The sequence below is a fragment of the Struthio camelus genome, chromosome 2, assembly GCF_040807025.1.
Source record: "Struthio camelus isolate bStrCam1 chromosome 2, bStrCam1.hap1, whole genome shotgun sequence".
NCBI classification, from domain to species: Eukaryota; Metazoa; Chordata; class Aves; order Struthioniformes; family Struthionidae; genus Struthio; species Struthio camelus.
This window is the reverse complement of record NC_090943.1, coordinates 102,783,371-102,808,232: the sequence shown is the minus strand read 5'-3', so window position 1 is coordinate 102,808,232 and position 24,862 is coordinate 102,783,371. Positions and strand designations below refer to the sequence as shown.

At 40.5% G+C, this 24,862-nt stretch overlaps 1 protein-coding gene across 2 annotated transcripts; it reads right to left on the bottom strand.

Annotated features, from left to right (window-relative positions):
* Positions 1-120: 120 nt before the first annotated feature.
* Positions 121-24,829, bottom strand: CAGE1 (cancer antigen 1). 2 transcript variants are annotated; one of them, XM_068931903.1, is made up of 11 exons: positions 24,643-24,829; positions 23,694-23,766; positions 21,456-21,552; positions 19,732-20,228; positions 19,260-19,460; positions 17,183-18,379; positions 10,232-10,342; positions 5,449-5,553; positions 4,860-4,924; positions 1,512-1,580; positions 121-489 (listed from the first exon to the last, which is right to left on the bottom strand). In XM_068931903.1, the coding sequence occupies exons 1-11, from the start codon at positions 24,666-24,668 to the stop codon at positions 465-467; spliced, it is 2,466 nt and encodes an 821-aa protein (XP_068788004.1). In that variant the 5' UTR covers positions 24,669-24,829; the 3' UTR covers positions 121-464. The 2 variants fall into 2 exon arrangements, with proteins under 2 accessions (XP_068788004.1, XP_009676299.2); XM_009678004.2 differs by lacking the exons at positions 121-489; positions 1,512-1,580; positions 4,860-4,924; positions 5,449-5,553; positions 10,232-10,342 and adding an exon at positions 15,444-17,073.
* Positions 24,830-24,862: the final 33 nt, after the last annotated feature.

Sequence of the window (24,862 nt, the reverse complement as noted above, 5' to 3'; positions counted from 1 at the left end):
TATCGAAATGTCGTGTTTCCACACTGCTTTAAAATAATTCCTCCTAGCTCTTGTGATTTGAGACGTGCATTATTTGCTGGCTTATTTGAAAAAGGCTCCAAAAGTATGCTATGCAGTGTGCTTGAAAGCGATATATTACTTTTTTTCCACGAGGAGGTGGAAAACTCATACTGATGAAAATTTTATTCTATTAAATGAAATGCAAAACCTATATTAACATGGAAAAGCCTGCCCAAATGCCATAATCAAAACACTCAGTGAAAAAATCAAGGCGAAAGCCAGTCCCCGAGCTTTCTCTTGCACAATTAGTTGAACAATTCACCTAGAGGGCACAATGAAAAATAAGTGGTGCTTGGTCATGTTCTGTGTAACTTTTATTCGTCATCTGTATATATGCAACTTACTGCCATGCTAGTGGTAAATGGCATCCTTCTTTCGTTGTTTGTTTTCCATGTCATTTTCATTCATTTGATTTTGAACCTCTTAAACCTGCAGATGCCAAAAGAAAAAATAAAAGATCAAAAGCTGCCTTTCTGCACTTCTGTCTTAACTGTATTTTTAACACACTGAAACTGTTAAGTATTGACTGAAGGTAAAGCATGCTCATGAAAACTGGAGAACATCCATGACTACTAGTACTATTATTTCTAGTCACATAATATCTACCCAATGGTTTAATGTTACTTTTTCTGCAAAGGTCATAAATTTTTCTGACTTTAAATCTGTGGCCAAGCATGTTTGACTTACCCTAATTGTGGTTTTTGGAAAAGCAGTGAGGTATTTTTGTCTGGGGGAAAATGCAAGAGAGACCACTAGCATGCCATAAGAGGTTTTCTATTTAGCCCTGTTCTATGTCTTCTAAGCAGTGACTAGAATATTATGTGCTGCTTTTCCATGCAAGTTAACTGATCCCAGTGTTACTAGTTAACCTTTATGATGCTCTTAATGAGTTTGCCGGGTGTGGGGACAGAGGAAAAGGTTAATTATAAAGGTGTGCAAAATATTGAGATGCTTGGACTAGCTTTAGCAAAATGCTCAAGTCTCAGACTGCAGTACTACAGCTGAGCCTTTAAAGTCTATTATATAATAGGCCATGGCTCCACTGTACGAAGTACTCTACCCCTATTGAACAATTTATAATCTAAAAGGAAAGACTAAACCAGTAAATGAAGCAAGCTGTGGAGAGATTTTTTCACAGACTGCTCTTTGTGTCTCTTCACAGACATAATAAACTACATGTTGACAATAATTGCAATTATTGCAGCTTTCCTATTTGACATCTCTCATGTTGGATGATAATTCTGAGAAGACTGGAAAGAACACTGGGAATTCATAGCAGTATTCCCCCTAGCGTGCAAGCATTGTCTCCTTGCATTTTAAAATATTTTCAATTAAAGTTTACAGCTAGAACTGTTAGGAAAAGGGCCTTCAATTTCATAACATATATTCTAAAAAGGGTGAGCATTTTTAACACCATCTTTTCTGGCCTATGGACTATAACTAATGTTTACCTTAGGTTTCCAGTTTTCATTTTGAACTTCTTAAATGATTCTCCCAGATGTGTACTTCTTTTTTCTGAGCTATCAGCAAAAGACAGACAGCTGTTTATAGACATATGGTGGAGATAGATCTATATATAGTTTTTGTTTCTGCCTTAATATTTGTGTTAGGGATGACAAAACGTTTAGGAATCTATTGGAGTGTCTCTTAGCATGTTCTTTGTGGCTTCTATGGGAGATGGATTTAGCAAAGCAATGCCAGAGGTGGTTCCTTACACACAGTCCCAACCTGTCTGCTTCCTGGTTTTCAGTTTTGGATGGCACACTGGGACTTGCCAAGAAAAAGCCGGCTAAAATGTAATCTGACTGGAAGAGGGATCTTGTTTGTAATATAGGGGGAAATCTTGATGGTAAATTCAGGAAGTTCTTTATCTCCTGGAATTTTTCCTGGAATTTTAGATACTAGCAAAATGTGTTTTTTAGCTCAGCTGTTTTTTTCTGGACTTTGCTATAGCTATCCATACGTTTCAGTGCGACCGTATTCCAAGAACTGTACTACTTCCCCATTCTCCTTAGGTTCACTTCAGTGCCATAATTTTGATAAGTAACCCCTTTTCCCATCAAACAAAAAAAAGTAGCTCATTGACTTCAGTGGGCCTTTTCATAGGCTTGCAGACAGGAACAAGTTTTACTGCTTGTCAGAAAGTGTCAAAAGCTGTAAAATTTCCTGTTGCCTAATAGGTGGAGACTTCCTACCCTTCTGTAATCCTGTTGTGACTACTGAAATCAAGAGAGAATTGTGATGAGTATTGCTGTCTCTTCTTAGAATTACATATCTGGAAAATGTAGCAGATGGTTCTCAGGGTACGTCTTTCAACTCGGACTCAGTTATGTCTGAGGGACCAAAACGGTCCAAGTAAACGTAAGGTGTATTACTTGCCTGAATGGAGTAGTGGTGAAATGCATATATGAGTTGGTAAGTTGAAATTTCAGCTGCTGTGCAGAAATATTTCTTCTGCTAACAGTTTTTTTTAAGCAGTATTTTCTGCTACAAATATTGTATGTGCATGTATCTTCATGAGAAGTGTTTTATTGTAAAATCTATACTTAAGTACATGATAATTTAACAGACAGTTACAACACTTAAATTAAGCTGACACAAGCAAGGGGACAGGGCCTACGGCCTGAAATTAGGAGACTTGGCTTCAGCTACCAGCTCTGTCCTTGATCTGTTTGTTGTGTGAATTGGGGCAAATAACTTTTCCAGTCTCTGTCTTATTTTCCTTTCCCATAGTTTATTTGTTTTACTGGTTTGTACTGTGAGCGCTTCAGATATGGGACTTTCTCCAATTTTCTATATTTATAATCTAGCCTAGCAAAATTGTGCTCCAGTAGCAATGGAAGCCTGTCAGTGCTACCTTAATAGTAATAAAGATGATCTTATAGTTTAAGATTATTGTATCAAGGATTAACTCTTCATTACATTTTGTAGTTTAGAGAAAGAATTCTACAGATGTGCAATTCTAAGATTTTTTTTCCTATTAATTTCTATGGTACTTTTCAAAATGACAAACAGTTACTGTACGTGACAGCTATTAATAACAGATTCCACTGAGAATCTCCCAGTTGGACCTGTTATTCTCCCTCTTCACTGTTTGTGACTGAGTGACCAAGTTACAATTTGAAATTGATGAGGGCACAAACTGCTCGTATTGCCAGCCTGAGCCCTGCGAATCCTGTCTGCTGCTTCCAACTAGGTAGTAGCAAAGGAAACAAAACAAGTATACAGTAGCTCTTAGTGAGATCTGCTAGGCTTTGGACTGATTTATGCGAGTTCTTTGAAAGTCACTGCTTTCCCAGTTTTAAATTCCAGGAAGGAAATTTAGCTGCCATATTGCAGCAAAATTCCCTCAAAGATATCCAGATTCTCTATTTTATCTGAAAAAGATCTGTCTGGGTATTACCTTGACACAAATACACTGAGAAATGATGCGTTCCGTCAGTTTGACTAATTTAGACGTGTTTGTGAGAAACAGAAGGAACAGAAAAAAGCGACTGATAATCTAGGTAACTTCTGTCATTGCTAACAGTGATTGCTTAATCAAAGACAGACTTAAGAATTCCATATCCTTTCACTTAAAGAGAGAAAATTTAGCACAATGACACAAATCTGCCAAATAGCCAGGCTAGAACTGCATTAGTAACAATTATTTGTTTACATTATGGAATAAAAAAATAACCTCTTATCCTTTGGTGCCAACAAGTTTTTTCCTGCTGTTGATAAGATTAAAAATCCATTGGCTAAAAGTAATCTGCATGCTTCAAGCTCTATATAGTGCAAAACCATCATCCCAGTCAACAACCAAAGCGCTACAAAAGGGTTAAGTTTGGGCAACCTTCAACTAGGCCAAAGAGAGCTCCCAAGTCCTTTTCCTGTGGCTGTCATAGGGAGCCCAGACACGACCCCAAGAGCAGTCTTTGGGGCCACTGTGAGCCAAGAAGGTGAAAGCTGGACAAATGCTTGCTACACAGACATTCAAGCAATGGCTCCATCCATATTATCCTTGCAACTAGAAATTTTGGGGACTGACAGACAGTACAGAGGCCCCAGATAAGCTAACCTCCAACAGGACTTCTTAGCATCACGGCAGTGCTCCATGAATATCACTGTACTTCTTCAGGAAGTAAGTATGGCAGCACAGGCTTGGGTTAGGCAGAGATCGCTGTGTCATGTTTTACCGTGTAATGTAGACAGACATTCCCGGCTGCTCTGGTGTACCAGCCTCAGCTGTCTGTTTCTGCCCTCCTGGCATGAGCTGGTAGTACCTTTCACAGCAGAGCTAGCATAACAAAATGTGCCCCTCCTTTGGTAACTTCAATTCAGAGCCCAGTGCCACAATGACTGCCACTTTACTCTGTTAGGTACTTTATACGGCATATGCTATGGAGGAGCTGAGGCGTGGATTAGACGTTTCTTTCTACAGCTTCCAAAGGGATGGTGTCATCTAACAGTCAGCACAGCAGACAGAAGGTTAGCAGTAATCCTCTATGCCAAGATTCAAAAGAACTGCCATCAGAGCATGCTGTATGCTGCCTTGCTCTTGCAAGTCCTCTTGCTTGAGGACTGTGGCCTATATTTTTATATTGGTTATGCATATCAGACAAACAGGACTTGCCCTGAAGTTTTCCAGTAATAGTAGCTTTCTCTCCTAAAAATTCAGGTCGTGTCTTATAAATTATCATCATTTATTCTTTCTAATTCTGTGATACGAGAAAGTATTAGTCTCTCACTCACACACATGCTCAAGCACACCTCTGCGAAACAAGGAATATGATCAATAGTGAGATCAATCAACCTACTGTGGTAGCTGGGAACTCTCAAGCCTTTCATCAGGGCATGCAATAATTTTCTCATATGATACTACCTTTAAAAATAAAATTAAAAAATTATTAGTTCTAATATAATTGTGGTAGGTACATACACATACCTGCATATACATATATGTATAAATGATACATATCCTCCGTATGGGGAAAGGAGACCGCTGGCACCAGTCAGCTCCATTGCCTATCTCGTACTTGCCATAAGCAGGTAATACCACCCATTTCAGAAGGACTGACATAAGAAGAGCCTTAAAAGGATTTAGTTTTTACATGAAGTTCCACACACACCAAATCAAGACAGCATTATATAGCCTCCCCTTCAGTTAGAAAGAAAGGATATCAAACGGAGGTAGGAATTCAGTAGGTTTTTCGCCCTGGCATTAACTTTGTCTTACATTTCTCATTTGAGGAGGTCAGATGAAAAGCTCACGCAATCTGAAGGTCCATTACCTCTATATAATACAATACACTGCTGTGTATAGAGATGCAGTCCTATTATCAGTAAGTTTTTAAGAACTCTGTCAGTGCAGCTGGCTACTCAGGATTTTCGAAAGAGGTTCTGTACCTTCAATGTCATGCTTCTCAAATCTTCGTGAAGTTTGTCATTTTCTCCTGTAAGTCTCTTGCATTCTTCCTCCTTTAACTCCAGATTATTTTTTAGTTTTTCAATCTCAGAAAACAATAAGAAATTTAAATAAATAATGTGATAAACATACAATTAGCAAATAGGGAAAATCTATCGCCAGTGGAAAGCACGGAGGGCAAAAGGCAGTCAGTTTCTATGTGAAGTAGCAGTGGTTTCTGGAACCCTTTATTAAACACTTACAGCAATTCCCAGAACTTTCATGTGAGAAAAATTGCTTTAATACTTCCTCAGGATAAGTTACTTGTACAGTACTAGCTTCTGAGAAACCTCCGTGTACTATAAGTAATATAATTCACACCACCAGAAAATGTAGGTATTTTCATGTGTTTATGTATGTCCAAAGAGTGTATCATTAATCAAACATTATAAGAGAAATAGATACTTTGTGACTGAAGCTTTATGGCACCTAGATATCCATCACAAGTATTTCTAAGGTTTTTATTTGCTTGTTTGTTTCAGGCAGGTGTAGTCTCTTCACCTGGCTCTGAAGCTCGCTGTTTTGCTTGTGATATTTATCTAATTCTGGTCTGTGCAAGTCAGACAGTTTTGTACCATGTCCACGTTTCTGATGGCCAGCTCCTGAATCCTGTAGATAAATGGGCCATTAATAAAAAGGGAATCAAATTCTGTATCAGTCATTAAACTTACCTCTCTTCCTGAAAGTATAGTTTTTCTTATTCTAGGATGTAGTTAGCATGCTTCAAAGTATACTTAACAATATACTTACATACTTCCGTATACTAACGCTAATATCTAAACCCTTGAGTCTACTAAAATCTTAAGTTAGTTTGGAAGGATTTCATAAGGGTATTCTTTTTCACTTGTTTCCTAAGATCAGGATTTTCTGATTTTTCCATTTGTCAGTCCAGTGTTACACTAATGAAATTTCTTTTAGTATTGTTACACTAGTTTAGAACTGAGGACTTCAACAGTGCAACAGGCCTTTATTTAACATGCTTAAGTTTGATTAAAAATTCTATCCTTCATTTAAAAAGGAAAAATCATTGAATCACATAACTCAATTTTTTTAGTGTGGGTGAAGTAGAAATGCAATGGGGTAAATTCCCATTACAGTCCCCTTTCTTCATGATGCTCACACAATATGATAGTAATATATTCATTATAATTCTAGCTTTGGGAATTCTGCCAGTTTTGATTTGTCCCATAAGATATATAACGCACACCACTGAGGTAGTGACTAGGCTGAGGATCAAGGGTTTGCAATCTCTTCCGTGATGACCTGATGAACCCCTTTTTTGGTGGGCCGAACATTAGTTTGGCATAGCCATGAGGTCTGGCACTACAGAGTTGCACTGGAATTCCAGTGACATAGGAACTGTGATACAGCTTGGCTCCTTGCTCCTGGAAACAGCCTAGGAACCAGCAGTGTTAACAAGTGATCCTGTCATCATGTGCGTGAAGCAGCATTTCATATTGCTCACTCCTGGTTTGCCCACCCTTCTTCACAGGTTAGAGAGGCAACTGGGATGAACACTGAAGGGAACTATAGCTAGCCTTTCTCACAGAAGAGAAGGGTGCTATACTGTGAGATTAGGAAAGCATGAAGTTGGAGAGAGTCCTAACTTCTGAAGAGGTCCCTGACTGGATCTAAGTGTTTGTTTTGCTTGGGAAACACTCATGAAAAGATAACCCAACCAACCTGTCCTAACTCAATTTTCTTTAAGTAGAAGATTGAATCTTTTTTAAATAATACAATTACTGTATGTAAAGAATAAATAGTATGTGCAGTATTTTTATATTCTACATGAAAACTTAATCTGAGAGTCAAATTGTTTTTGTGTTTCTTGGTGGTACCACAGAAATGATTCATCATATCCATTTATACTTATCTACTGCTCCTTGTACATTCGTCAGAACCTAGCTGGAGATGCCAAAGAGATCGACATCAGGATTACAAATTATATTCATAATACTTCTGAATGCAAATCAAATAAATTGGTAGGTGTGGGAGTTTGCTTGCATTAGAGCCTAGGTGACATAGTGGCTGAAGGTTCCAGAATTTCCTTTGACAAAACTGGGACTCATACCTTGGAAGAGTTCAGGAATGAAAATGAATTTGATGGTGTAGTCCTACATAGTTAACTGGCATGGTTCAGAACTGCTGATGGTTTTTTTCTGGAGAGGCTCAGGGCTTACCCAGACATGAATGTTGTTCACTAGTGGCAAGTTCTGAAGTGAAAGCCTGCAAACTGTCCCCCGTTAATTCAGCAAGAGATTCTATATTTTGCTCTCACCTCAGAAGTAAAAATGGGACAAATGTGCAGTGGTCATTTTTTAGTTTTGCTGGAGTCCCAAGATCCCTGATGCATATTTCACTTCTGCTGACTGTACTACATTACAGTCAGCAGACATGTGTGGGTGCTGTGAAGAAAACAGGTCTCGTTCTGAACGCCAGCATCTCTATACAGCCTGTCTTCTCCAGCAAGTCTATATAATATTAATAGCTGTGATGTGGATGAGGCATAAGTCTATGAAGTAGAAGAGGGAGAAAATGAGGACTTTTCTGTACTAGGGAAGTTACCTGGCTAATGAGATAGCTAAGTGCTGCCAGCAGCGTCTAGCCACCCTATAGTACTTTAGTGCAACCGTATCATTGTGCTTTATGTAATATGGTGCAGTGAAACACACATACATTTTATTGGCTGTGTGTACTCAAGCATTCCTCCAAAAGGAGCTTGAGTAGCTGTCTAGCTAGGAGCTAGAAGTCAGTACTCAACTAGCAAGCTGAGGATGCCTGCACCTCTTGTATGAAATATATATTACTAGCACATTCCTGCACTTCAGGGCCCTAATCAGCTTCCAGACTCCATTTTACAAGCTCTATATGAACACAGAATAACAAGGAGCAAGAGGGAAAAGAAGCACAGTACATATAATGTCTACATTAACAATGTTCAGAACTCCCAAACAACCTCCAGCCTCTAATTGCTATCCTTGTAAATAATGATGAACTTACCTCAGTAACTTGGTCTTGAAAAGATTTCATTTCATTAATTAACTGTCTTGTGATTGCTATGCTTTTCATGTACTTCTGTAACTAAACATTTATGGTGATAAAATGTATGAGACAACAGTAATTTGTATATGCCATGATTGTCTTATAAAAACTATTGATCGTAGTAGCAGGGTTTAAGAACAGACTGTCAATAATAAACCCTGAGCTGGAAATAATGCTCTGTATGTTCTATGTGGAGCCTCTTTCTAGTATGTATTTTACAACGTTCTTTTTGCTGCAGAATCACAGCTATCAGAGGTAACCAGCCGTTCAGATCTTTGTAGCATGGCCTTTAGCCTGTACATTCAGTTATCGTCAACTAGCTTAGGCTCTTCTCCATTACATTTTATCCAATTGGTCCAAGAGATGAGCCCAAGAGGAATAAGCTGCAAAGCAACTAAACCTTTCTGTTAGATGCTCTCTCCGTTTTTTGGAAGTAAGAGACCTCAGAACTCCTGGCATGCTAGGGGAAGGTAAAGCCTGGGGAGCCTGGGGAGTTGTAGGCTCAGTCCACATAATTTCTCTCTCTTCCCTCTTTGGCTGGCAGTTACCCTGTAGCTGTAATATTATAATTGTATTCAACCTCAACACAAGAGACCCATTTCATCCCTTCTTCTTTGAAGGCTGGCTACAAATCTGTTCTTCATTTTTTTGTTCATTTTGGTTTTTGCGTCTGTTATTTCCTTTCACTCTTTCTTTTTTTCAGACAAAGCACAAAGCCCATTTAGGGAATATTTTATTACAGTCATGGAGTACAGCAGGTTAAAATTCTATTTGAGGATATCAACAGTTTCAGTTGTGATACCATCCCTCCTAACACCATGATTGTATCAACACAAGGGCATAACACAATACTCCAAAAGAGAATGTTCTAAAAGCCTATAATAAGGCAGTATGCAGTATGCACTATAATGATATTGAGCTGGGTTCCTAAGGTCAGTCAGCCAGTCAGGCCATGCAACATTAACACAGAGAACAATGTGACCGTGGTTAAAACTCTAGGAGGACGAAAGATCTATAGGTGCAGACATTATCCCATCTGCAGTGCCTTGTCTAGCCATGGAGCTCAAACTCTTTACCACAATATTCCTGCCAACAAAATACCTTCTAGTGCCTTCTTAAGGAGTGGATGCACTGTATGAGGCTGCACATGAAATGCTGTACATCCTCAGGCATATGCTCCTTATCCCAATTCATTAGAATCACTGAAAACATTTAATTTGTTCTTGGTGATCTTCCCAATTAAGCGTATGTTACTGAGTAAACAGTGTAAACATTTTGGCTTACATTATAATGGAAAACTTAATCTCTTGATTGATTTAATAGAAGGAGGTTATTACCTCATGTTATAGACGAAGGGTGTTTTTTTGCTGAGTCATTTCCAGAGTCTGACCTAGAAATCTGGTAGCAAAATCTCAGCAGGCATTATAATGATAGAAAGTGAATACGATATTATGTGTAGTGCATTTTACTAGACATAAAATCATTTAAAGCAATCATTTAAAGAGTAGGCGTCCTTCGCCGGGAGGCACATGGAAAGTTTGATGGAAACACTGTGAATCAACTACAACTTTGATAATCAATCCTGAAAAAGAATCACTGTGAGCTGTATGTGCTTGGGCTACAGAATCTTCATCAGCTGCACAGACCCATTTGTACATTCCCCAAGCATTCAAGATTATCTACCTTTTTCTCCAAGGTTTTCTTTTTAAGGGTAAGATTCTTTACTTCTTCTTGCAGTTCAACAAATGCTTCATTCTTCCTGTTACGTTCCATGACAGAAAGATGATCTGCGTCCTAGTGAGTAACAACGGGGGGGGGAAGGGGGGGGAATGTTTGAACAGACAAGGACCCAAAATTTGGCAAAGGGTTAATCACTGCCTTTCCTTGGAGTTAACTGAAGGTTAACTCTTGTGCCTTGACCAAAACCAGCTATGACAAATGGCAGAGAGAAGTATTAGGAGAAAGTGGAACGCTGAAGATCCCGAGTACATAGGCTACATAATGTATTCCACAGATAATTACCGTTGTACATATAAATATATATCAGAAATCTGCTTTTTGAGTATTAAAATACAGAATATATTACGTAACCTAACATAGTGTATTTCCTGAAAACATCTAAGCTTCTATTAAGGTGTGTTCAGAAATGTTAGTAAGGGAAAAGAATTTAAGAGCACGCCTGTGCCATTTGTCATATACTATTTCAGAGCTCCCCCCTTTAACCACTCCAAGTGAAAAGAAAAATTGTATTCTAAGCCTAGACTCTGTGGAATAGGGAAATACAATATAACTAGTAAGAGAACATGTACTCATAATTTGGAATGAAGTAAACAATAAGCAAGAAAGCCATCTATGGCAGTGTTAGAGTTGTAATTGGAAAAAGAAGGGGGAGAAACTGAAGAGACAATGAACTCCCAGTCATTCTACTTCATGGCTGTGAGAAACGAACTAAGCAGATCATCAAATATAGAATAGTTGGGGTTTGATAGGACATCTAGACATGACTAGGTCCATCCCTCCTCCTAGTCTACTCCCTGCCCCTGCTCACACAGGATCAGCTAGAGCAGGTTGCCCAGGACCATGTCCAGTCAGGTTTTGATTATCTCCAAGGACGTAAACTCCACAACCTCTCTGGGCAGTGTGTTCCAGTATTTAACCACTCTAACAGCAAAGAAGTGTTTCTTTGTGTTCAAGTGGAATCTGGTCAAGTGGAGATCTGTTTCCTTTGTTCGATAGCTTTGTGTAGTGTTATCAGTACAAATTCAAATTCGAACAATACATTTTGGGTCTGAGCACCATTTTCTTCCTCTGCTTAGGAAAGGAACAAAACTCTTGCAACAAGGAAAAAAGTTACTTTAACTGTAAGAATCAAGTACATAACTCTTGATTACCCATCCAGTTCTGCAGCTGAACCCAACAAAGTTCGGTTTCTTTCTCTGTTGTTCATGTTGTTATTATGTAATGGCTCTGTATTTGTCACAGATCAATTATCTAAAAAGTTAGCATATCAAATCAAGTACAGGCCTAATAAATTAAGTGGTAAAATAACATACCTAACCTTTATCATATACGCCAGGAGTGCGATCAAATATTCTGAAACAATGGTACAACTGAGGGGAAAAAAAAGCATTCCACTCCTAATTGGCTTTAAGAAGTTATTTTCTCTTTTGAAATAGTGGGCTAAAATTAAACTAATTTCAGTTTTGAAATATGCCTCCTCTTAATATCTATCTCTTCTTCCTTAGGTCTTGCCAGCCATGAGATAACTTCAGTTGAATGCCGTTTATGTGATCTGGAAAATGGCGAGGAAGGAAGATGAGATATTAATATCATCCGCCAGAAAGGATGCCGAGTTTTCAGAGGCTGAGATCTTTCAGAAGGATTAGTTGCTGTTCATTTAATACTGCACTCCACTAACTGTCACCATTACCCCAATTTTGCATCCTTTATCTTTATTGACTTGATTGACCCTGACTTCTCTGAGGAAGGTGAGGATGATGATGAAAACAGAACTGTTTAGAAAGAAGCAGTGATAACCCTCACACTAAAATACATATGTTGGGTGTTCAGTTCCATAGATAGAACGGTGAGTTTGATGAATAGAGAAGTGCCTTCTGAACAATCTCAGCTGCTGAAAGACCAGCATCCTCCAGCTGCTGCTGCTGATGTTACCTCTTTCTAACCAAAAAATGGGAGGACAACAGTTAGCACAATAGTAAAGATCAGTGACAGAACTCCAATATGATGGATAGAAATGTGACAGGTAGCAAGGTGCTGCAGTATCTTTCTCATATTCCAAGTGGATTCTTCAATGGCCTCTAAGAAGAGTGAAGCCAGCATGCAGACTGTAAGTCAGTTAGAAGGTCAGCTGTGAGACACAAATCCACTAACCACTAAATCGGGTCTCGTGCTCAAAGAACTACCTGTAACAACATTTTTCAGTAAGGAATATCAGAAAGATTGACATAAGCCAGTACTGTGATTTATAGATATCCTCCCTGACCTTAAATCTGCAGTGAAAAACACAGTACCCACACAGACCTTTGTGGCTTCTTTTCACATCCTCCATGCAGGATTTGCAGCAATGGAAGAAAGTCTGGTTCATGCTGCTGTATCTAGCCAAAGGCTGACCTGTTTTTAATGTTCTGATTTCACAGGCTGTCCACTAATTTCATTGGGGCTGGGATCTTCAGGACACACCATAAAACTTCACAGGTTCAGGGGAAGATAATTTTACTACACAAAATCCTTTAAAAAGCTGATCTTACGCATACTGACGAACACCAAGACCTATGTGTCCAAGTAGTTTGTCCTGGATTGGTTGTGTGCAACAGAGAGGACAACGGATGCCAGCTGTTGAGTCCTCACTGCATCTCTCAGGTTCCTCTTCATTAGCCATGACAAACCAGTTTTTAGACAAATCTCCTATAGCCTTAGGACTCATCAGTTGTTATAGGGTGGTACTTTGCTCAGAATCTTGCATAATTCAGCCTCCATACATCTTAGGCCAGATTTCTGCCCATAATGTTTTTCCTTGTAAGGGATATATGTTTGAAATACATCTGTTATGGTCTGTATTCCTGCTGGGCTAGCTGTCCGGTTCCTGAAAGCCTCCATTAGCCCTAACTGCCCTGACCGGTCACACCTGGGATCCACGCCCACTCCCCTGTGCCCACTGGCCTGGGAGCTCCCTTTAAGCTCAGCCCTGTGTCCTCAGTCCTTGCCTGAGCTATGTTGTAGCTAGACATGACTCTAGTCCTGTTCCCTGCTATTCCTGACCTGTTGACTGGATCTTAGACCTGACTTGTCACCTTGCATTTGACGATTGCTAGGACTACTGGCAGAACCTGTCGCTGTCACCACCCCTGCTGTGCTTGCCTTACTTGGATACTGTGAGTCTGTGCTGTGGTTGGTAAGGCACTGCCAGTGCTCAGGTCACCCTCAGGACCCCTTCTGGGTCATCTTCCCTTGTGCATCAGCCCTGCTCTGGCTGCTCCCTGACAGTTAGCTTAGGCCTCCTTGAGCTCTGAGCTGAGCACTGTGGGGCCTGGCTCTTGCCCCAGGGTTCCCTGACAGCTCCTGGTTCATTGCCAGATCCTGGCAGATGACTGTGGCTAGCCTACAGAGGTGTGTCACAGCCCTGCTGGCTTCTGCATCCTAGATGATCCCTGCTTCCAGGGCCCTAGACCCTTTAATAGGGAATGGGTGAAGGTATGGGGGGTTTATTAGTCAGATGTGGTTAATAATTAGTGTCTATCTAGCAGGTATTAGCAGCTCAGAGGTAATAACCTGCGGACTGTCAGGAGCTTCATGTTCTAATTGGATGCCAGTATGAGTAGAGTACTGCAGGCATCTATCCTGGGACCTGTCCAATCTAATATTTTTATCAGTGATTCGGAGGAGGTAATGGAATGCTTGTTTATGAGGTTTGCAGACGTCCCCAAATTGGGAAGGGGAACAGGGAACCACTTAATATGCTTGATGGTAGGGCTACTATCCAGACAGAGCTAGGCAGGCTGGAGAGATGGGCCACGGGGAACCTCATGAAATTCAACAGAGACAAATGCAGTGTCATTCACCTGGGAAGGAAGAGGGAGCCCTAGCAACAGTACAGGCTAGCTGTGGAGCCGCCCTGCTGGGAAGGGCCTGGCAGGGGGAGTCCTAGTAGATGGCAAACTAACCATGAGGAAGCAGTGTGCCCTGACAGCAAGGAAGGCCAAGAGCATTCTAGGGTGTACTAACAGCAGCACAGCCAGCAGATCGAGGGGAGTAGTTATCCCCCATCTACTCAGTGCACATTAGACTGCATCTAGAGTATTGCATCCAGGCTTGATCACTTATCAGTGTGTGCTCTTCATTTATCAATATGGGCTATTCTTTTAACCCTTTCTTCCCACTTTTTTCTTCTAGTGTTTATACACAGACATTTCCATTCAGATTTCACTCACAGCAACATTAATATTTCTGTTGCAAATATCTTAAACTCCTGGCTCATTTAAGGGGTGACTCTAAGATTAATGATGTTAGTAGATATCCCAAAGCATGTTACCTAAATGTAAGATCACTGGGACTATCTCCAGAGACTGCTAATAAAGATGCTAATCAACTGCAATAAATCTGGGCATACTGAAACTGTCTTCTGGAAAGCGGGATAAGACCACCACTTTTTTCTTCTAAACTGATCTCTTGATGGTCATTAAATGGTAGCAGATTTTGCTCGCTACAAATGTGAACAAGATCTTATTGACTGTAAAACTATAGGTGATTGTGTGTCCTCCCTTTCCTTCTCTTTGTCATCCTGAGAGAGAGATCTGAATATGAGCTGACAGGCAAGAAAATGAAATATTTGGTACCTCCTCATTTTAAATTTTCTCCCTTCTCCACAGGGAGAGAAAAATATGGCTTTTTAGAAGAAGCAATCCAAAATGACTCCCAATAGATTTACCCATGTAACACAATACAATTGACTGTGACTTAGGCTGACTAAAATCAGAGGAAACTGGAAGTAAAGATGTGTTTTAAGCCCTTGGTTTTGACGTACATCTAAAGATCCCTGTATTTTAAATTCTTGAGAGAATACAGCAAGAGCAAATGCTAGATGCTTACATTTGAACTGATCTGAAATCGGCGTCTAGGTTCTCTGTGTATAGTTTCTGAAAGATCTATTTTGTATTACCTGACACATAATATGTCCATCTGCCAGAGCCAAAATATTGCAAACTCTACATAACAGCTGGGATACTCTCTGCACATTAAAGGTGCTAAGGCAGTCTTTCCCACTCTTGAGGTTTTTGTGAGGTAAATCAGAAAGCACTGATGATGTCATATCCTAAATGGGAACATCAAAATTTACTTGATTTGAGGAGATCTGCAACTTCTCAACTGAAAATAAAAGCAACAAATAGAACTAATGTTACTAAAGAGAATGCAATATAGGATTCCCACTCAATTTCAGTCACCATTCAGTAAATTAAACCTGGTGGACTAAGTGAGTGCACAAGGAGTATTCTCAGGTTTCATCCTGGTACACTTATTTCTCAGATTCTGAGAAAAATCTCCCATCTAGCCATCGAGATTAGCCTCCCATTTACTACCGTTCTTCTCAAAGCCAGCATCATACCTTCTTTGGTATTTAGAAACCACCTGGCCCAATATGAGCGTCACTATTTCCATGCGTTAGTGGGATTTTTTCTGCTTGCAGTGAACGTGAAGTATATACTACTGTTTTACCCCTAGATAAGGTGCTAGCTTTATAAGGATGCCCTCCTGGTCTTTTGAACACCAAAAAACCAATGGTTCGAGGATTCTGCTCTTTGCCACCTCCCTCCTCAGTAAATGCACACCATTATGTATATACAGCCTTTCCCCTTTCTCTGCTAAGAGGGCTCGGTACCACCGAGCCAGGGGCAGCATAAGCTAATGGAGAAAGAGCCAGCTATACAGAAAGCATGACCAGACACTTCCACAAAGTTGAGGAACGAGGTTAGGTGCGAACCTGCTAAACCCATAGGAACAATTTGGGACATATTTACTTTTATATTCCGCTCCTTTCATTCCTTTTCCCCTGGAAGAAGCTAAAAAAATGATGTTACCATGACTTTTTATTCCCTCATTTACTCAAATGACAAATGACACAGTGTGTGATCACCGCTTGAAATTGGGTGATTGTATAAACCTCTGTAGAAGACAAATTTCCACACTCCAGACTCTAGTCTGGTAAAAAAACTTAAGAGAAGGAGTAGTTTCTCAACTGTAACGTATTTAAAGGCAAATGCAAGTTTCAATACTTTCCTAGCTCTCAACTTCTTGGTCAGACCCCCTGACTTGAGTCAGTGGAAGTTTAGCCTGAGAGGGCAAGGGGAGAAGTGTGTGCTTCAGGGCTTAGCAACAGTGTAAGTGGTACTGAGACTAAAATATTTCCTACAATATTTTCTTCTAGGAATATGTTGCACAAACCCTAACACACCGGAAGACAAAACCTCTCCAAAATCTGCCTCCTCTGCTCTATGACTTCTTTCTTTCTTAATCCTCCTCCTATAAGGGAATTTTACATCTAAGTATCTGGATTATTTTAAAGTGCAGCTGATTCTGGCATAGACAGCGAGGTGAAAGAATGAGAGAGAAAACAACTGTTTTTCTTTATACAACTGCTCAAGATAAAGGGTCAAAATGTAAAACTTTCCTCATATGCTTCATTGCTTCCACCTGACGTAAAGTAAGAGGGCAAGGAAAAAAAGTCCACTTTTTTTGGAGGATGGAATGGGAGACAATGCCTCATCCTACTTCTGCATGTTAGACTCTACATTTATTTTGGGATTTTTTTAATTACATGTAAACAGGACCTTGATGTTCAGCATAGGATTTACACTTAACTATTTTGATTTAATGCTTGTGCAACATTATATGTTTGCAAGTTGTTTCATGGGCAAAATTAATCCACTGTTACAGAGCTGCATATGCACAGCTCACGTCCACAGAAAGTGTGTAAGTAGGACTTGGTTGGTAATGCACGTTTCTATTTCACCCTGTTTTAAAACAGAAGAGACAGTGTTACCAATGCTGCATATGGCATCTAGGAACTCTATTTGTTACAGGTTCTTATGCTTACGGTGCTGTATTGATCTCAAGTTATACCTTGGCTGTCTGTGAGCCTCTGACTTTATCATATTTATTTTTCCACCTGGCACTTTCAAGCTGTAGGATGCGGTTTCGTTCTTGGTCTTTCGCACTCCGTTGCTGCAGCTTTCGGTTCTCTATTCTGAATTCACAGATCTGCTGTTGCATTTTCTCCCTTTCGGCTTGTTCATTTTCAAATTCTACTTGCAGAATTTTAAGCTGAGCAGCCAGCTTTTTATATTTGGATCCCAGCTGTTGCCTTGCTGCCAAGCTGCCATCCTTTACTCCCTGAAATTTTGTCTGCAAGGACAGGAGCCCTTTCTCTGTATTCTCCTTCTCCTGCCTTAGCCTATGCAGAGCTGAAGTGACAGTCTCAGCCTCATGTTCCAGTTTTTGTCTGAGATGCTGTAGTTCCCTCATCTTTTTTTCTTTCCTGTGTACGGTATGGCCCCTCTCCAAGTACTGTCTCCTAGACTTGGTCTTCAGTTCTGCCTCATGCCTCTTTTGAAGGAGACAATATGCAGACTTAAGTTCTTCTACCTGCTGCAAAAGGGCTTTTTTTTCAGTCCCAACTTCCTCAAGATGTTTGGTGGCATTGGATAAAGCTTCCTGCATGACTACCAGCCACCTCTTAGCCTCATTTTTCTCTTTTGTGACCTTGCCTTTTCCTTCACTTAGATCTTCAGTATCCTTCTTCAGCTTGTTTACAGTTTCTTCAAAATGCCGTTGCTGAACAGGTTTTGTCTCCAACTCTTTAAAACTGGTCTCCAGAGAAATGGTTTCAGAGTAAGAATCAATGATTTGAGTTGGCTGTTTATTCTGATTCTGCCTCATTCTCTTTGTCACTTCATCCAGATGTAAATCCCCTTCCCTGAGCAACAGTTTTCCCCTGTCTTTAACCTTCTTCAAAAGCTTATCATCACACTGAAGATCTATGATTTGGGTTTGTTTTTGCTGGCCTTGCTCTAGCTCCTTGATGACCCCACTAAAGTTCATGATTTCCTCCTGAAATGGTAGTTTCTCCAAGTGGTACTTGGAATACTGTGCCTCATACATGTCTGAGGATGCTTCATAAGGGCTTAGACAGGGGCTCCCTGTTTTACGAGTGGAGAGGATCACTTTATTCCTTGTGCCTCCTTGCTTGTAGTCTTCCTTAGGAGCAAGTGATGTCTCAGAACGATGGCGTAAAGATTTCTTATCAGCTTTAAGTTGTTCCTAGGGGGATAACCACATTCTGCCATCAACCAATTAGAAAAATTAGAGCTCACATGGCTCGACAGTCAACTCTTCAGGGAAAGCAGGAAAGCAGCTGAGGATAAATTTGAATAAGCTTCACCTATACTGTTACAATACTAGCAGAGCTGTGTCATTCTACTATTACAAAACAAGAGGTGACACCTTTCAGTCTATACTCAGGTCTATTTATTCAAACTATTTCTTCATTAGCTTCAGTGGAACTTTTCAATCCGTGCTATAAAATGATGAAAAAACAAAGAGCCCACCCTCCAGCAATGCCTGCAAGGACTTGCACCAGTATCAGGATCCAGGGGAGTGAAGTCTAAAGAGTGCCTTTGTCAGATTTTGGCCCAACTTACAGTAAACTCTTGCTTTAAGGTCAGAATTAAAAAAAACAAACAAACAAAAGCAAAAAAGAAAAACCCCAAATCAAGACTAAACTATTGGTCAAACCACTTGACTGTAGAAAATGGAGAAAGAGAAATGTTTACATTACAGTAATAGGAGAAAAAATGTCTTAGAGCGCTCTATGCAGCAAGGTGTTTACTGAATTTCCAGCAAATTGATAGAAGGGAGATTTTACTTGCTGAAAACAGAGTTAGAAGGCAATAAAATCTGCTTGAAGTGCTACTGACTTAGTCTTTTGGATGGAGTTGGAGAGTTGGAATCCTATCTTACCTTGCATAAGAGGGCATTGAATTTTTTTACTGAATTTGCTAGATAATATATTAAAACTAATAAAATTAATAATAATGGCAGTAGAGTTTGATCCACAATCTTTTTAACTGTTTGTATTTAATTTTTTTTCTTACGCTACTTGTTACTAAAAAAGATAGAAAACTAAAAAACAGCATCTTACAGATTCTGATGGAAACTCTCTGTCAGCGCTTCCTCTTTTGTTGTAATCAATTACATGGTTCTTTATAGTTCTTTTCACTTCTCTGTTTGACTGCATCAGAGCTGGTTTATACATAACGTTCTCATACAAGGAACCAGGAGAAAAACTATTGTTGCTCTCCCTCCAGGTGTTTGAAGGGTCAAGCTGTTGTCCAGTGACTGCCTACCAAAAGAGGTAGCAATTGTAAGCTGAATGGGAGCTTCAGTGAAAATTCATTGCCCCTTTCATTCAGAACTCAGTTAATTCAGTGTGCAAATCTAATACCTCCATTTGATATTCTTAAGACTTCTCTTTCATATTATACATCAGGGAGGTACAGCACTCACACACAAGGTACTACAATATACATGTCATTTAAAGACCTGCCACTAGCTTTGTCAGAGAACAGTATTTTCATCATTTAAGCCTCTATTCAAGCAGCAAGAAATCTTACCATATTTCCTTTTGGACTGGGAGCTTTGCCAGCCAGGTTCAGATTATCCTCTCCAGAAAACAGTTCCTCGGTACCAAAACTTGGATGCATCTTGAACAGAGAACCATGGGGTTGAGTGAGAAAATAAGATACATCTTTTATGGGGGATTCTTTAATAATGCAATCTAGTAGCGACTCCCCCATTTCTACAAATGGCTTTTCATGAGGAAATACAAGGGATTTAACTGATAATTGTTCTGACAGTGACACTTTTTCTTTCTCAGATTCCCACAATTTTTTTTTAATGGTGTCTTCTCCCTTTACGTTTTCTTCTAGCCAGCCCAGCATTCTCGTTTGGTGTGCTGGCTCTTCTTTGCCTATGGACTCCTTCTCTGGGAAAAACATCGTGCCCACATTCGAAGGTTCATTCCAGCTAGCTACAGAGAGAGGTCTGTTGCTTTCATGGCAAGTGTTTCTAAGACTTGATGATGTTGTTTTCTGTAAAGAATCTTGACAATCTGTACAGAATCAAAGAAAGAATTAGGTTTCTTAGAACTATATCAAAGATTATTCATGGAAATAACATAATATAGCTGTCGAGAGGAATGACTTTGCTTGGAACTTAATGCAACGCAGGAACCATTTGCCTCTTCAAATATATATCATTTTTTGATCAGGAGCCACCTAGCCAAAACATGATGCAACTACATGAATGCTTATATCAGGATTAAAGTGCCATATTAATTTCTCTCTCCTACGTATGTGTGCCTCTCTCATTTAAATGTGCCTCTTCTATTTAAGCTGATGTATATATGAAGTTGGAATATAACCTACAGTACTGGAATGTCAAATGATGCAAACATAGTGCATGAGGCGGAAGAGATCGGGCCTCTTACTGTGCCGATGAACAAAGAGAATCAAAGTGGGAAAAAAAAGGAGGGGGGACGACTGCGAAGAACAGAGCAGGATTACTCTTAATGTCCAAGACGGCATGAAGAGTTTCTTCTAACAGTCACGTGAACTTGCCTGCTATTGATCTTTACCTTGACTTAAGTTATAGTTTGAGCAAAGTTGGACGGCCTGAGCTCAGCTGAAGCCATATCTCAAGAAAAGGTGACCTGTCAAGTGATGAGTGTGTGTAGCCCCTCACAGATATTCATGCTCTGTGTATTGTGACAGCTTACTCTGATCATTGGCAAGAAAAGACTCATAACTGGGAAGAAGCTGGAAGGTCTCAAGAGAAATATTTCACTCTACGTTATACTGGCAGACTACAAGGGGACTGCATTGGTCATGACAGTTTACTTCTAAAGCTGCACATCAGTGAACTGACTGCTGACCTGATATTTCTTCTCTGTATGATTCCTGTTCAGGATCTAGATATTGCTTTCTTTTCTATTACCAGATGTCATTTTATAGGAATTTGTCTGAATTTTAACATTCCCTCGCCATATTCTTTCTGTTCTCCCTTCCTGTGTCTCTTCTTGCTCTGTACAGCCCCTATTGTTTCTCTGCTTCACTCATGCCACACCTGTAAGCTGTGTAGCTGTCCTGAAAATCAAGTCTGTTGATTTCAACAGGCTTTGCTCTAGCTCACAATCCATTTGAAAGCACTAAACCTGTAAACTGCTAAGTAGTGCCCTGGCATAGTTTAGGGCGAGATAGATTAAAACTTATTGTAGCCCATCCTAGCACATTGTAGTTGAAATCCTTTCTCATGTTTCACATCACCAACAGCAACATACCGCCCGTCAGATTTTCCAAGACAGGCCCAGAAACATGGGCTCCTTCACAAAGTTGGCAGTCAGCGTCTTTTCCTCCCTTTGGGTTCTGCATTTCATCCTGCAAATATAAAAAAGGAATTGCTAATAGCCCTCTTGAGGTGCTTCTCTCAGAGAGGAGTGAGACTGCACTTTGTCCAGAGACTCTGATTATGGTGTTTTTCAGTTCCCTAGCTTCAGTGTGAACCACAGCACGTAGCCTATGTGGTACTTTTCATGCACTTTGTGGACGTCCAAATATGAGCAAGATTTGTCACTCTTAATCTGCAGGAAAGGTAAGTTAAGGCAGTCATAGCCAGATTAAGGGAGACAATAGTTTTCCAAAGATGTTCTTGTGTGAGGAGGAGCATGGAGCTACAGCGGTCCAAGTGCATAGGCAGATAGAGACCTATGTTCACAGGCAATAAGGATACTAACTGACCTCTGTCATCTCTTTTCACATGCCTTGTCATATGGTGGCAGGCACGTGGAACTGCTAACTTGCACTGTGGTCACTCAGGAGTGGGGAGCCTTAAGTTCCTACTTCCCCTCAATGTGATCCTACAGAGGAATACTAAAAATAAGTTACCTCTTTATGGAGGCGGAAGAGGGTGAGGGCAGTATCCTCCTACTTTAAGTGTCCCATTGAGGTGGAATGACTGTAGGCTCTGATGACATGCCTCCACCTCCCTGGTCAGTTGACTAGATTTCCCTGATATAGTCTATGTAGATAGCTACATGGGCCACCTCTCCTGTCTTAATGCCTTCTAAATGCTAACACATTTATCCTCACATCATGTTGTGTAAGCACAGGAAATAGTAGCATTTCCATTTCAGAAATGAGAAACTGCAACCCTGAGAGATTAGGGGAAGGGGGTCACCCAAGGCCATGCTGCAGTTCAGCCTGTGACAGAGCTGACTGTGAGTCAAAGTGAGCCTAGCACAGCGCTTAATATAGGATATTCCCTTTCTGAAGGTAGCATAAACACCCAGTGGCCTGTTTCACTTGACCCTTTTGTAGATGAATCATTTGCAGAACAGTTTGTGCCTGTTTTTCAAAGAGTACTTAAAACCTGCGATAGAAAAGCATATTGCAGTCCATTATGGCTGCAGGGGGAGTTACATGGAAGCCTGGAGCAAAGAACAAATAAAAATTAAATAGGGGAATCCTAGGAGTATCTCACTTGCCAGTGCTATGTTTCAAACAATTCGCTGTCATTAAAATAAACATGCATATTTACTTAAAGAGTGTTAAATAGTCTGTTAGATACTCAGTGAAACAAACCTATAGAATAGCATATTTTCTGCAGCTTCCCCCACATAGACTGAGAGTCATGCGATAACCAGATCTATGAAAAATATCAGTAAACAGGTGATCTTAATCCAATTTCTGTTGCATGTAGCTGAGCATGGGGAAAGACAGCACACAACCTAACTCCATGAAGAGAGATCTACCCTCCCAAAATTGGAGGCTACTCAGATCAGGTGAGGGCAAGGCAGCAGGTGCGGCAGCACTGGAACTAACAGAGAAGCTCAGCTGTCTTGGTGTGTGACAAGGCCACTGGCTCAAGTCCTGCCTGCCTCCAAACCAGGTGAAGAACCCTGAGCTGCCTCTGCTGCATTCATTTTGCACCTAAATAAAGAATGCAATACATGTCTTCTCTTAAAGTGAATGCAATGCTAATTCTCCCATTTTTGTTCAGTGTCTGTATAATGCCTAGCACAATGGGGCACGACTGAGATTCCTAGGTAACAAAACGTAATGAGAAATAATAGCGTAGTTTGCTTTCATAGGGGATCTACCTTTCCAATTGCAGACGTCCCAAGTGACATGGCAGAGCATCGACTTGGATATTTCAACTACTGGACAGCATGCGGGCCCTCCAAACCTTTCTCTCTTCTCTGGCTGAAGTCACCAGTGTCCAAACAGCGTGGTGGTGTGTCTCTAGGCACATAGGCCTCGTAGATTTGTCTACACTAAACATAGTTCTCTGGAAAGCAGTTGTGTTTGTAGGTGTGTTAGCAGACTGACACTGTTCTGTAGCGAGCAGTAACAAGTTATTCTCTGCCTTGCCGCCTGACACTTTTATAGAGAGACAATACTTGACACAATATTCCCTCTTTTATGAAAAAGGAGGAGAAAGGGATTATTTCAGTTCCAAATGCCCTAGAGTCAGCAGCTTAAGTGAAGATAGCCCTGAAGTAAAGCTCTCGTGTACACACCTCAGAAATGTCAGAAGCTGTTGTGTCGCTTTCCACATTCAGAGACTCTCGATGGTTTGACTTTAGAGAAGCACTGCAGATGGAAATGATATATATTCAATTAGTTCTTTTTAAAGCTTTCTCAGCACAAGCATCTCTTACTGCTTTCTGCAACAATTGTAGACTTTTGACAGCCTTTACACTTACCACTTGGATAACGGAAAAACATCTACAAAAAGACTGCACATGTTTTTTAGATGTTATCATTACGTACCAGAAAATAAAAGTACACTACTAATTTTTATTTTTTTTAAACCTATTTTATATTGATATATAAATGGTGATTAGCAGTTTGTTCAGTGTAACGGACGTTATGGTTACTTAAGAAGCTTCTAGTGAAGACCGAAAATCTGGAATTCCTTTGGCTTCAACTGGAGTTTTATATTAACAAAGATATGAGTGTAATGTTTCAAAGTATACTACATAAAACTCTATGTTTGCTTCAAAAGATACAGATCCTAAATTATGTCTTATGAAAACAATCACGAATCTGTGGCCTTAATAGAAGAAAACAGTCATTTCTAGCAAGAGAAAAACAAGTTGCAGGTGCAATATTTTAAGGATCTCTGTATCACAGGTAAGTAAATTGAACAGTTGTCATGAATTCCACCACAGAAAACCCATGGGTGTCTTGTTTTCTCCTTGAAGTGCTTGTCAGAGCTACATAGTGTGCCATTGCCTGCAGCAGGTGTAAGATTTAAATCCTAAATCTCAGGCTACTCTTCCCCTCCACAGTTTTCATCCCCCCTCCCCATATGCTGGCTGCTCCAGGCTGGAGCAAAACCCAAAATAACAGAGGTCTCAAGGATCTTCTGGACTGATCACTAGCAGAAAGTCCCCGCAGCCTTGCGAGTGTGGAAGAGAGGAGCAGACAGAAAGCAAGAAGCTTCAGCTTAAAATTCACATATACCCGTCAGAGATGCATCCTGAAGGCATACTTAGTCCGAAAACGGTGAGAAACGCCCTGCGTTTTGCAAAGCGAACCCGTGTCCCCGCTCAGGCTCCAGAGGGCCCCCACAGCCCGCCCCCGTGGGCCGCCCCCGGGCCCGGCGCGGCCGTGGCGCCCGTTACGCCTCGCGCCCCCGAGCCTCGGCGGCCGCGCCCGACCAACGGCACTACGGGCATTAGAA